Below are 13,537 nucleotides of genomic sequence, written 5' to 3'. Positions count from 1 at the left end.
ATCAACCCACCGTATCCACATCCACATTATATCAACACACACAAGCACTGTATATCATATGCACAACTTATATCATAGCCACATATATACATCATATCAACCCACTGTATCCACATCCACATAATATCAACACACACAAGCACTATATATCATGTGCACAACTTATATCATAGCCACATATATACATCATATCAACCCACCGTATCCACATCCACATTATATCAATACACACACTATATTTCATATGCACAACTTATATCATAGCCACACATATTGTATACATGATATTCACAGCATCACATTCACACATACAAATCATATCCAGATTTTTGCTAGTATTGTTAGCAGCTACTCAATAGCAGCAGATGGATTTAGGTGAGTTCAGGGAACAGTACATTACTCCAACTCCCCGCTGTCAATCAGAACAGATCCTCTAAGATATTTATCTAAGCACTAAGATAATATTTGAGCAGAGGTCTTTTGAAGGTTTACTAAAACAAATATCCCAGCCTAGCATATGTCGGTTGCTTAGAGGTCAACCCCATGGTAATCTGTTGTGCTGAAACTACAGAATGATTTGGGACGTTCCAGTGTTTTATTTGCTAAAAGGGTGGAGAAATTGCCGGAATATTATCAGGGCCTAATGGAAAGTTCTCATTCCCCATTTTTTTCTACATAGTAAATCTGAGAATCTCTGTATTAATGAAGTTCCTCTTAAAAGAACAAAAGAGTGGCAGGTGACGTGTATGTACTGGACCATATCAACCAGATTGTTCACTCCACAAGGAGCAGCCATTCCTTCGTCAGTAGAACAGAGGGGAATTACTTGCAGCAAGTAATGAACCATAAGCAGAGCTTAAAGGGGTACTTCAGCTATTCTATTTCAGAATCTCAAGTCTTCCAGTACTTATCAGCTGCTGTATGTCTTACAGGAATTGGTGAATTCTTTCCAGTCTGACATAGTCCTCTCTGCTGACATCTCTATCCGAGACATGAACTGTCCAGATCAGTAGCAAATCGCCCTAGAAAACCTCTCCTGCTCTGGACAGTTCCTGTCTTGGACAGGGGTGGCAGCAGAGAGCACTGTGTCAGACTGAAAAAATACAGCACTTCCTGAAGGACATACAGCAGCTGATAAGTATGGGAAAACATAACAAGTAAATAACAAATATTTTTAACTTTCTGACAATTGATTTTAAAAAAGAAAAAGTGTTTTGACGGACAATCCCTTTAAATGGCAGAACAGATATACCGGGTAAGCTTGGTTCAGGGTGTGGGGGAGTGGAGCATGACAAAGGGATGTATATGATCACCAAATAGAGAATTCTTGTATTCTGTACCACCACCACAACAGTCCTTGTGCCCTGAGCCTAACAGATTGTGTGTTTGCATTGCTATAGTTGTTTATGCATAGGTATACTTGCACTCACTACCCCTATCGGGTCTCTGAACCTTATACGTCATAATGGCAAAATGTATGCCATGGGAAAGGTTTGCATCACTTCCCTCCAGTGACGTGACGAGACAGTCTAGTCTTGCTGCAGTGTCCACTTTGATAAGTAATTTTCCTAACATTTGGGATCACTTTATTATGCCCCTGTCTGCTCCTCTCACTGCATCCTGTCTCCCAGCCATGAACGGTATTGTAAAGCAAGTACAGTGACCCACCTGCAGACCTTAGACTATGAGACACAGATATACACGGACACATACTGCAGCAGTAGAGCTCACTGTCTTCTATCCATGTGTGCTGAAGCTATAAATACAATAGACAGGTAGATTATATAACATTATGTGCATGCTCTTCGGATGCTCTGGCAGTACAAGCGCTGATTGCTATTTTGTCCTGCCGCAGCTTGGTAGGAGTCGGTCCTGGTTCTGGAATTTATTGCCGTCTAACATTAAAGGTTTCAGCTGACGGAACGTGTTTAATGTAAATATGCTGTCACACACCCCTCCTGTAATTGACAGGAGCAGATGATTAGCAGCGTTCTCAATGGTGTTTTTGCATAATCTTACATTTTGACAGAGCACCACAGCGCCTTTATATTGTCAGAGCTCTGCAATCAGCAAGGTTTTTTTTACTTTGACAACATTTAGTTTGTCATTATAAATCTCCTAAGTGGTCATTTAACATGTTTGGTATGCACCAAGCAGAATGAAAGGATTATTGGAAAAACATTGTCATTTTACAGAAAACTTTGCTTTTTGCAACTGCTCTAAGATTAACCCTGTAAAGCCTGGTTGTCCCTGTTTAAAGGGATTCCCAATTTAAATTACATGTGTAAGACTAGTGCACTACATGGCAGTAGAGTATTGCTGTCCTTTGTATCCAGATAACTGAAGAACATTCCAGTTGTGGAACTATAGGGTCCAGCATTCTGTGACATTGTAGACAAAAAGCCAAGGTCACCCTGTGGGTCATGCCTTGCTGGTTTATCTGATCTCCATGTGGCTTGATGTGCTAGACAATCAGATGCCAAGATTCCTCTCTAGTGCTCCTTTGGTCAGTACAGATAGGGAAATAATGTAAGGTCACCAAACTATAGACATTTCACCTTTGTATCCGTCAGAGATGAATACTGTTGAGTGAACCTGTCAAGATGTTTGGGTTCGGCAATGTTTTTCGACCACGAGCTCTCAACATGGAAGTTGGATGCCACCCTAAGGGTCCGTTCACACTACCGAATTGGCGCCAAATCCTGCCTGCTGTTTGAATGGGAGGGTTCACGCGCCTCCGTTCTCTGCGCCTCTCCACTCAATGAACTGACATTTCTGTAGTGTGAACAGGCCCTAAGGCTGCTAGGAAACATTTTGACAGGTTTACTCAACACTACAGAAGAACAAACTTGCCAAAAGTTTGGGTTCGCAGGAACCAGAGCGATCAACATTTGAATCCCACTGCCTAGGGAAGCCTATGGCTATATCCATGTTTTCCAGACAGTCCTTGGGTTGCATCCACCTTCTCCAGGAAACAGGAATCAAATGACAATTTCCTGCGAACCCGACCTTTCGGCAAATTTGCTCATCTCTAGTATTGATTTGTCGGGTATTATACTGTTTTTATTTATCTGGACCAACCAAAGAGCAACTCGCTTGCCTTGCAGAATAAATCACAGTCTCAGATCACGCCCATAGAGATGACATTTAGTGCATTTTTTAATTACCCATCATTTTGTATTTAAACATGGCCGCTCACTGCTTTCCTGCATAAAAATCTTATTTATAAAGTAATGACAGCTGAGGAAATTTAGAATGACACTAATAAAATCCTGTGGCTTTAGTTCAGCTACAAACCTCACATAAACCCAGTTTGCTCTCTCTTATGCTGCAGAAATGTGGAACTCAAGAGGACACTTTGAAATAAAGTTACTGGGAGCAGCCGCATTTACCATTGTTGTACTTTTTATGAGCCTTCCAGCTCTTGTCTTTTATAATGTGGACTCTCAGTCGTGACGTGTTCAGATACTGGCATATAATAACTGGAATAAAGGATATCTTAGATCTCACATGTAAAGCTGTTACAAGTAGTTTTCCAGATGGGCGTATACCACTCATAAATGATCCTAAGGCGTCAGCCCCCAAACATATTATTTATAACACTACACTCATTGCACAACCTCCAGAGAGCTGAAGACCCAGCTGACTATTAAAAATTATTACAGATGGTGAAAATATAAGGATGAATCAGTAAGACATACTGAGCAATACTTGAGTCATTTCATTTTAATGGAAACTAAGAACTATATAAGTTGATATAAATGGACATTCAGTCTGGCTCCCCAGATCCTGTAGAAGTCTTTACTAGCTCCATGCATAGAGGCTGTTTCCTTAACCATGTTACTACATACATGTCGATAATACAGTGGACATATGTAACCTTTATGTGGTCATATGCAACGTGAATTACTCAGAAACACACACAAAGAGGCAGTAAAGCAAATGGTCAACACTATACATGAATGAAATGATGGTTATTTGCTTATAGCATGGATAAAGGTCCCAAGGTCCGAATCTTCATCCCTTGCACTTAGAAGCTTTGCAGGCAGTACTTGATATTTCACTGTGACAGATTCTCCTTAATCCAGATTGATTCATAAAGTCTTATTACACAGTGTTACATTAATACTCTGTATAATAAAAGTTCACCTTTATTGAAGCCTCTCTTTTTTCTGCATGAGTTCTCTAATCTATCTCCATAGATTTGTAGGGTATAGCTGATATAGATCCAGCTGGTGACAAGGGTTAGACCAGTTTAGTAGAACATGTACTTGTAGCTGAGGAATGTGTGCATTCATCAGAGCTATCAGGTCGATCGTCTTGTACCTGGATCAATGACCGGCCGTGTGATCCCTCTCGCAGTCTAATGTGTTTGAGGACCTACATACCAAGACATTTCTCTGTCCTGCAGCCATTTATCTTTGAATGTCAAATTGCAATAATTAACCATTATTGATCGTAAATTCAATTAACTTCATTAACACAAGTCACAGTAAGGGTCCTGTAAGGAAAATCTCCTGACAACCGTCTCCCTTCTGTGAAGCTAAGATTCTCTGTTGGTTAAAGGGGACTTAACTAGACATATCTAACTTCTTGTATGTTAGCATGCCAGTTCTGTGGGAAAAGTCAAATTTCCTGTTCTTTTAGCTAAATTCAAACATTTGCAAAGCATTTTATGTTTTTTTTCTTATTTCTTCAAAGGTGCAATGGAGTATAAAACGTCTTGGCTTTATATTATTATTGTCTTTGGATGGTAATAGGTAGAGAGATGACATCTGCTTGTCTCTTACCCCCTTGAACAGTGAAAGCATTTTTCTCAGAAAAGTAAAAAAATTGTGGTGATCAGCCAGATATCTCCAACATATTGTAAAATCACCCTGATATGAAGCACTTCCAGATACGTAATGCTGTCCTAACCCTGACCAGAATCTCAAACCATAGGGACAGTACAAGAAGTTGGAAGTATGTTGTTGCACCTGTAGTTTTACTGAAAGTTTTACTATAGTTCACATATCTAGGTGGGTGTTAGGGCAGGATCATATCTGGTCATATTCCTTTTTTTACCCATCTAAAAATATTCAGCAATTTGTCTTTATTCAGCTCTGGTCATTTTTAGCTACAATTTTTCTCTGATAAAAAGAAAATCCATATATATTCGCCATTTCACACTATATGCAGTTTCTTGTACAAAAGAAAAAAATTGCACCGAGGTGTCAGTAGCCTCTGTAACAAAAGGAGAGACAGGTTCTTGTGGGTAGGAATCAATTTGTGCTGTAATAGGCCATAGTGAAAGTGTTATGATACACAGAGGAACGACAAGCCACATCTTTAATCACAAAGGAAAATCACCCAGGAAGTACCAGGCCGTCCCTGTGGAGAGGTTACATGTCTGATCTATCTCTTCCCATCGCCTCCTCCCCATGAATTTATCATTTGTAGGTTGACGACTTAACCCATCTGTGGCCTCAGAAGGCGGCAGAGATCCTAACAGCTATTTTGTGTCTTTAAGTGACCTGGTGCCGTTAACAGTACATTACTGTTGTCTTACATATGTTATAGCTAAGAACAATACATGGGGAGCATAGTGTGGACTTGGGACAAGCTAACCTCTTATCCTAATAACGAATAAAGTTGCTTTATGGTGCGTTCACACCTACAGGATCTGCAGCTGATTTTCTGCAGCAGATTTCATTTAAATAACTGAACACAGCATCAAATCTGCTGCAGATCTGCTGCAGATCCTGTAGGTGTGAACGCACCCTTAGTCTATATCCTGATATTAGATCTCAGGAGCAGGCTGGATTTTATTTTTCCCATCATTGTACTTAACGTTTCATTATTGCATTCTTTCAGAATAGAGACCTGGAACATAGCTGACCTATTGCTTTCTGATGTAAAGTGGCTGACATTTTTTTTTATGTGTGATTGGTCCATCTGACCTCATGTCGACTGCATTACTATAAAATTACAGTACATCCTCTATAGCACATGAACCTGACTCCCCACTGTGACATGCCAGGCCTAAGTGACACAAATGAAAGGTTTTAAAGCTGCCAGCCAAAAGGCCATATAGAACAAGATTGTGGTTCTCACACTGGGTTTATGCCACCAAATAGAAACATAGAAGATTGGTAGCAGGAAAAGACCACATGGTCCATTCAATCTGACCTTGTATTATTTTATTATTATTTGAAAGCTGAATGACTTTCTGTTAGAGAATCAAACCTCGGGCTCCTCGTGTAACAGGGAGGAATATTCTCTACTATACTAACAAGAAAGTTCCTGGATGGGGGGACAGAGAGCCAAAGGATTGGATTATAACAATATTCAGATATTCTTATCAAAGTCAGTATTCAACATTACTACAAAAGGACACATAAAATAATATTAAAATGTTTTTTTTTTTTTACAGTTCAGTTTTTCTTTTTCTTTTTTTTTTTTTTGTAAACTAGTTAGGAATGAATGAGAAAACTCTGAAATAATTGTCATGTCTCTCTAATCTCAAGAGGATATATCCACATTTAGACTAGTCACAGGATAAGATTTTTTTTACCCATAATTCACTGTTAGTTGGGCTATTTGGAGAGCAAAGAGTTAATGGAAATGAATTAGCAGTACAGGATCTGCACCTACATTACTTAAAAGTGATTATAAGCTTTTAAGCCATTTTCTTTATACACGGAAGACACATACAAAATCTAAATTATTTTTTAATTTATTGTAATTGATGTAAATTTCTTTCATTGTCGGAATCATATTGATAGTTCTCTACTTTATGTTTATTAAAGGTTGAGGATCAAAAACGTTGTGGGTAAAAAAATGTGTGCTTAATTTAAATTGTGAAACTGTCTGTCAAGAAATGCATTAGGGGTAGAAAAAGCATAAGACATATTAATTGACAGACAGGAACTGCTGTCTCTAAGGTTGATACAAGTAATTTATTACTTTAGAAATGAATGCCACCTCTAGAATGTGCTTCATTAATTTCAAATTTAGTTTTAATTTCAAGCTGTTGCCCCTTGAGAAGAATAAGGTGGCAAATTATGTTTGAAGAGATTTTTTTTTTCCTTTAGCTATTTTTTTTCTTTTAGAAATAAAATAAAAATAAAAAAACACCACAATTTAACTATTTATTATTAGATGTGAATGTACTTTTATGTAAATTGTAAATGAAAGTTATTGATATTTTATGAGGTCACAGCCTTCTCTAATATGTTTTTCTCCTTACGATTTTGCAGCATATGTCTCGGATGAGTTGAAGGCAGCCGCCCTTGTTGAAGACGATGCTGAAGCCGAGGACACTGTCGTTGAAGGCGAGCCATCTGCAAAATATGTCTGTCCTGAAAAGGATTTCACAAATAACTCTCCGAGCTACCAGCACTCTCCTGCCGGAGAATTCTCCAGCCATGAGATGGACAGCGAATCTCACGTCAGTGAGACCAGTGACCGCATGGCTGACTTTGAAAGTAGCTCCATCAAAAATGAAGAGGAGAGCAAAGAGATGTTGGCTCCTTTGGAGGACTCCAATGTGTCAGACAGTTTAGAGCAGATGAAAGCAGTCTACAATAATTTCCTTTCAAATTCTTACTGGTCCAACCTCAGCTTAAATCTTCACCAGTCAACTTCAGAAAAGAACAATGCCAGTAGCAGCAGCAGCAGTAGTAGTAGTAGCAGCTGTGGAAGTTTTGACTGGCACCAGACAGCCATGGCTAAAACGCTACAGCAGGTATCTCAGAGCAGAGTCCTACCTGAGCCAAGCCTCTTCAGCACTGTCCAGTTGTACCGACAAAGCAGTAAACTCTATGGTTCCATTTTCACAGGTGCCAGTAAGTTCCGTTGCAAAGACTGTAGTGCTGCATATGATACACTTGTAGAACTGACAGTTCACATGAATGAAACGGGACATTACAGAGATGATAACCATGAAGCCGATAACAATAATCCAAAACGTTGGTCAAAGCCACGTAAACGTTCATTACTTGAAATGGAAGGGAAAGAAGATGCCCAAAAAGTGTTAAAGTGCATGTACTGTGGTCATTCATTTGAATCTCTTCAGGACCTAAGTGTTCACATGATTAAAACAAAACACTACCAAAAAGTGCCTCTTAAAGAACCTGTTACCCCTGTAGCAGCAAAAATTGTCCCAGCTTCTAGGAAAAAGCTCTCTCTAGAACTTGATCTTCCAAGTTCTCCTGATTCAACAGGAGGGACGACAAAACCAACAATTTCAGATGCAAATGAAGCTTTGCAAAAGAATTCAAATCCATATATTACACCAAATAACCGGTATGGGCACCAAAATGGGGCCAGTTATGCTTGGCATTTTGAAGCTAGAAAATCCCAGATACTTAAGTGCATGGAATGTGGCAGCTCACATGACACATTACAAGAACTCACTGCCCACATGATGGTCACAGGACATTTTATAAAAGTGACCAATTCAGCACTCAAAAAAGGAAAACCTGTCATGGAAGCCCCTGCTACGCCAACCTCTTTACTGGATGAAAAGGTACAATCCGTACCACTAGCTGCCACCACATTTACACCCCCTGCTAATAATAATGCCTCCCTTTCACCAAAACTGACTGTTGAAATAAAAAAAGAAGTGGACAAAGATAAAGTTATCTCAGATGATAAAATCAAAGACAAGGAAAAGTCCAGCGAAGAAGAGGAAAAGTTTGATGTCTCTTCCAAATATCATTACCTGACCGAAAACGATTTAGAAGAAAGTCCCAAAGGTGGGTTAGATATCCTCAAGTCTTTAGAAAATACTGTAACATCTGCCATTAATAAAGCTCAGAATGGCACTCCAAGTTGGGGAGGCTACCCAAGCATTCATGCTGCCTACCAACTCCCCAACATGATGAAGTTATCGCTAGGCTCCTCAGGGAAAAGTACTCCATTAAAACCAATGTATGGTAATAGTGATGTCATGTCACCTACCAAAAATCAACCACTGGTGTCCCCTCCAAGCAGTCAGACCTCCCCTGTGCCAAAAACCAACTTTCATGCCATGGAAGAATTAGTCAAGAAAGTGACAGAAAAAGTAGCTAAAGTTGAAGAGAAAATGAAGGAGCCAGAAGGAAAATTTTCCCCAGTTAAGAGGGCAACACCATCTCCCAGTGGCAGTGAGATTAGTGACCCTCCAAAAAGTGATGTTTTGAATGAAGTTGTATTTAAAAGCCAGCAAAACAGTCCAGTTTCACAAAAAGACAATGGCAAAGAAAGCTCCACTCTAGAGCCAGTAGAAAATGGCAAGGACCATGTCAAGTCAATAATAGGCAGCTTAAGTAGCAGTACTGCTATAATAACAGATCACCCTCCAGAACAACCATTTGTTAATCCATTAAGTGCACTGCAATCTGTTATGAACATTCACCTTGGCAAGGCAGCTAAGCCCTCTCTCCCTGCTCTGGATCCCATGAGCATGCTATTTAAAATGAGTAACAGCTTGGCTGAAAAAGCTGCAGTTGCAACCCCACCTATCCAAGCCAAAAAAACAGACCACTTAACAGACCGTTATTTTTATCATGTCAACAATGACCAGCCCATAGATTTGACGAAAGGAAAGAGTGACAAAAACTGCTCTTTGGCTTCAGCGCTTTTGTCACCCACATCGACATCTTCTGCATCTTCTTCATCTACAGTGACAACAGCAAAGACATCTGCAGTCGTGTCATTCATGTCAAACTCACCGCTGCGCGAGAATGCCTTGTCAGATATATCAGATATGCTGAAGAACCTGACAGAAAGCCACACATCAAAATCTTCTACACCTACCAGTATATCTGAAAAATCTGACATTGACGGTACCACAATAGAAGAACCAGAAGAAAACACACCAGCTCAAAAAAGGAAAGGGCGTCAGTCCAACTGGAACCCACAGCATTTGCTTATCCTACAAGCCCAGTTTGCAGCTAGTTTGCGACAAACGTCTGAAGGAAAATATGTCATGTCAGACTTGAGCCCCCAGGAAAGAATGCACATTTCCAGGTTTACAGGACTCTCAATGACCACAATTAGTCACTGGCTAGCTAATGTGAAATACCAGCTACGAAGGACAGGTGGGACGAAGTTCCTCAAGAACTTGGACACTGGGCATCCGGTGTTCTTTTGTAATGATTGCGCCTCGCAAATCAGGACACCCTCAACGTACATCAGTCACCTTGAATCACATCTAGGTTTTAGAATAAGGGACTTGTCTAAACTTTCTAGTGAACAGATACACAATCAGATAGCACAAGCAAAATCTCCATCTGAAAAGCTGGTGGCATCCTCCCCAGAAGAAGAGACTGGAACTTCCTATCAGTGTAAGCTTTGCAACCGGACATTTGCGAGCAAGCACGCTGTAAAACTTCATTTGAGTAAAACACATGGGAAGTCTCCAGAAGATCACCTTCTGTATGTGTCAGAGCTAGAAAAGCAGTAGTATATGCTGTTTTTATGTTAAAATGACTAATTTGCTTTGAGGAAAACTGTCAGGATAAAGCCTTAAAGCTACAATACTTGGCACACGTTCCTATTTTGTCTCCAGAGAGACTCTCTCCTCTTTTCTCTCTCTGGGGGTGCGAACTGTTTTTGTAAAACTGTACAGTGTTTAATAGAGGTGCATATTCAGCTGTTGTTACAGGTAACACACGGAGGTTATAATGCCATGGGAAGTGTTTGGGACTTGTGTAAATCGATATAGCTGTGTGCCGGACTGCATGAATTAACAGGACAGTTTCATTAAGCATTTATATCTAAATCTGGTACACTATTTTTCATTTGACCTGTGTGCTAGTATTTTTCAGCATATGACCTTTAGCCCTCTGAGTACTTTGGAGCACTATTTTATGTTATTTGGGGGAAGGAGGCCTTCTTTTTATTATTATTTATTTCTTTTCTAAATAAAAACTACTGGCTCAGATCCACTTCATGATTCAATTCTACAACTGCAGTCATTTTTGTTTTAATCACTCTAAAACAACACCCTGGAACCTTGAACGCATCGCAGTGCAATGCGCAACAGACCCCTTATGCTTGGAAAGGGTTAAAAACTGTATATAGTGTACAGCTTTGCATTTTGGAGATTGTGATGTGATGTTTTCAGCAAAAGCCCCAAACCGGCCCTTATTCCACCCACCCTGGTACACCCTGCAATTCTGACTAGTGTTTTTAAGTAGCCGAGGCAGTATCCCATTTAACATAAGCTGCGCCTATGTATAGTGTAAATTACTTTTTAATTAACCTTTTAAATGCCAGCAGGGTTGCTGATTCTGTCAATGAGAGGTTTGCTTTCCTAAAAAAAAAAGTTTTTCACCCAAATGGTGTAAATTATTCAAAGCATACGACAAATAGTCTTTATAAAATATTCAAAAACTATTCTAAAAACAAAAAATATGATTGTTTTACTATACATCTATATTGTTAAAAGTTCATGTTTAAATTATACATATTTATTAGCAATGTAATATCATTTGTCGCCAATAAGAATTAAAGTCACAAACCACAGGAATACGTAACCGGCACTGCTTTTTTTTTTTGCACAAAACTTTTTTTTTTCCATTTTCTCTTAATATTTATTAACGTAAAACAAATATATTCTAATCATTCTCAGTGCTCAAAGGGTTAAATAAGTATTCGGATAATTAAAAAAAAAAAGTGTACTGTATTTCCTGAGAATTGCTAATGCTTTAAAATGAAAAAATAATAATAATAATAAAAATAAAAACTGTTTGTACTAGAAAACTTTGCTTACAACATGAAGAGGCATTCTGTAATATAACCTCTTTTACTTATTTATAAGCACCTCGGGTTGTTAGCCCGTATTGTAGAATGCCTTTTTATTTCATTTTTGTAAGTTTTTTTTCTGTTTTGTTTTGTCTAATTATCTTCCCAAGATCCCATTCTGCCGCTTTATCTTAAAGCATATGAAAGGTAACCCGTGGTTACCAACTCACTAAGTGATTCTGTTCTTCTCCATTTTTGGCAGTTAATTTGCAGAAATAACTGACAGCTGACACCATACAAGGAAAATGTGTATACAATATTGGCATGTAAACAGCACAGACACTGTAATGCACTCTGTGTCCTTTTTTCTGTTGTTGACAATGAAATATCATTATATGAATCTTCTTCATATAACCTTTTTTTCTACAACAGCATTAAAAATTGTCTTTTTTCCTTTGCTATATAATCTCGACTCACATTCACAATTATGTCTGCAGTGTTCCCTAGCTAACAAGGGTATTACAATCGCAGTGTGTGTTTATGCTTACAGAACAGGTTGATCCAGTCATCTACCTGGGGCTAAAATAAATGGGGGGAGGGGGGGGAGAATCACTGGAAAAAAAAATATATAGAAAAACATCATATGGTTCAGTAGACAAGAATGTTTCCAAATATGACAAACTTTTATATACAAGCGTAATATGTAGTGGAATTAAAAAAAGAGGGACAAAAAGGGAAAAACTTAAGCAGCTGAATAGATGTTAAAAAGCTCATTTACATTTATACTAACCCTTTTACGACCATGGGTCATTGATGCATCAATGCCCAGGTCGTTTTAGTACATCAGCTTATGGGATCATAATGATCCCATAAGCTGATGTGCCCATGTTTGCCACCTCTCCTCTGTCCCCTGCCGCTGTCACAATCTTGTGACAGCGGCAGGGGAGAGAAGGGAGGGGGCAGAGCTCACAGGCGCCCGCCCCGTGCCCCCAGCCTCCTCTCTTTCCCGCCGCTGACCTCCGTAGCCAGGAAACCGGAAGCAGAGCCCCGATTAACACCAGACAGAGAAATCTCTCTCTGTAGAGGGAGAGTTCTCTGTCAGAAGTCTTATAGATGCTGCGGTCATGCAGGATTAACTCTCAGCACCGGAGCGCGGCGTAAATTAACGTCGCTGCAGCATCAGGCATAGACAGGAGGGGGTTAAGATCTTTTGCTGTATAGTCCTCCCCACTAAAAAAGAAAAGGTAAAAACTTTTCATGTAGGACAGTTCCTTTTCCTGGATTCCTTCATACATTTGGCTGCTCACAACATAATGTATACTGCAGACTTAAGACTTCTAACTATATAGACAGTAAGCATTAGGTTCTATTCACATGACGTTTTAAGGCAACATTTCACATATACCCTGGGAAAAGATTCCAAACAATATCTTAGGCTATGTTCACACTGAGCAAATGTGGTGAAATTCCACAGGGGAACTCACGTCACAGAATAACGCCACGTTTTCTCAGTGTGAAAATACCCTTATTAGGACTCCTTTCACCCCAAAATGTTTACTTTTTTGGCCTCCATCAGACTGTATACATCACTATTCTTTTTATTGCAGTTTAGAATAAAATAGACTATTCTATATAAAGATATAAAATAATAAAAGAAAGCCTTTTTTTATATTGTGGGAGCCTATTAGCATTATATCTCACTGTATGCCTATACAGTGGGATTAGGTGTAGTCTTCCCTCAGTAGGCATCCAGTATAGGCTCCATAGCTGATGTCCACTATCATTGGAATATATGACACTATTAGGCTTTGTTCTGTGTTGAGTC

At 39.2% G+C, this 13,537-nt stretch overlaps 1 protein-coding gene across 2 annotated transcripts in view; it reads left to right on the top strand.

Moving 5' to 3' along the window:
* Positions 1–12,183, top strand: part of TSHZ3 (teashirt zinc finger homeobox 3) — a 67,917-nt gene extending 55,734 nt beyond the window's left edge. For both annotated transcript variants that reach the window (XM_069966238.1, XM_069966237.1), the window contains exon 3: positions 7,239–12,183. In XM_069966238.1, coding sequence (XP_069822339.1) covers positions 7,239–10,429 — 3,191 coding nt within the window. In that variant the 3' untranslated portion in view covers positions 10,430–12,183. The remainder of the gene's footprint in view (positions 1–7,238) is intronic.
* The last annotated feature ends 1,354 nt before the right edge of the window (positions 12,184–13,537 follow it).

This window comes from Dendropsophus ebraccatus, chromosome 4 (assembly GCF_027789765.1).
Source record: "Dendropsophus ebraccatus isolate aDenEbr1 chromosome 4, aDenEbr1.pat, whole genome shotgun sequence".
Taxonomy (NCBI): Eukaryota; Metazoa; Chordata; class Amphibia; order Anura; family Hylidae; genus Dendropsophus; species Dendropsophus ebraccatus.
The sequence above is the reverse complement of the archived record's forward strand: the minus strand, read 5'-3'. Positions and strand labels throughout refer to the sequence as shown.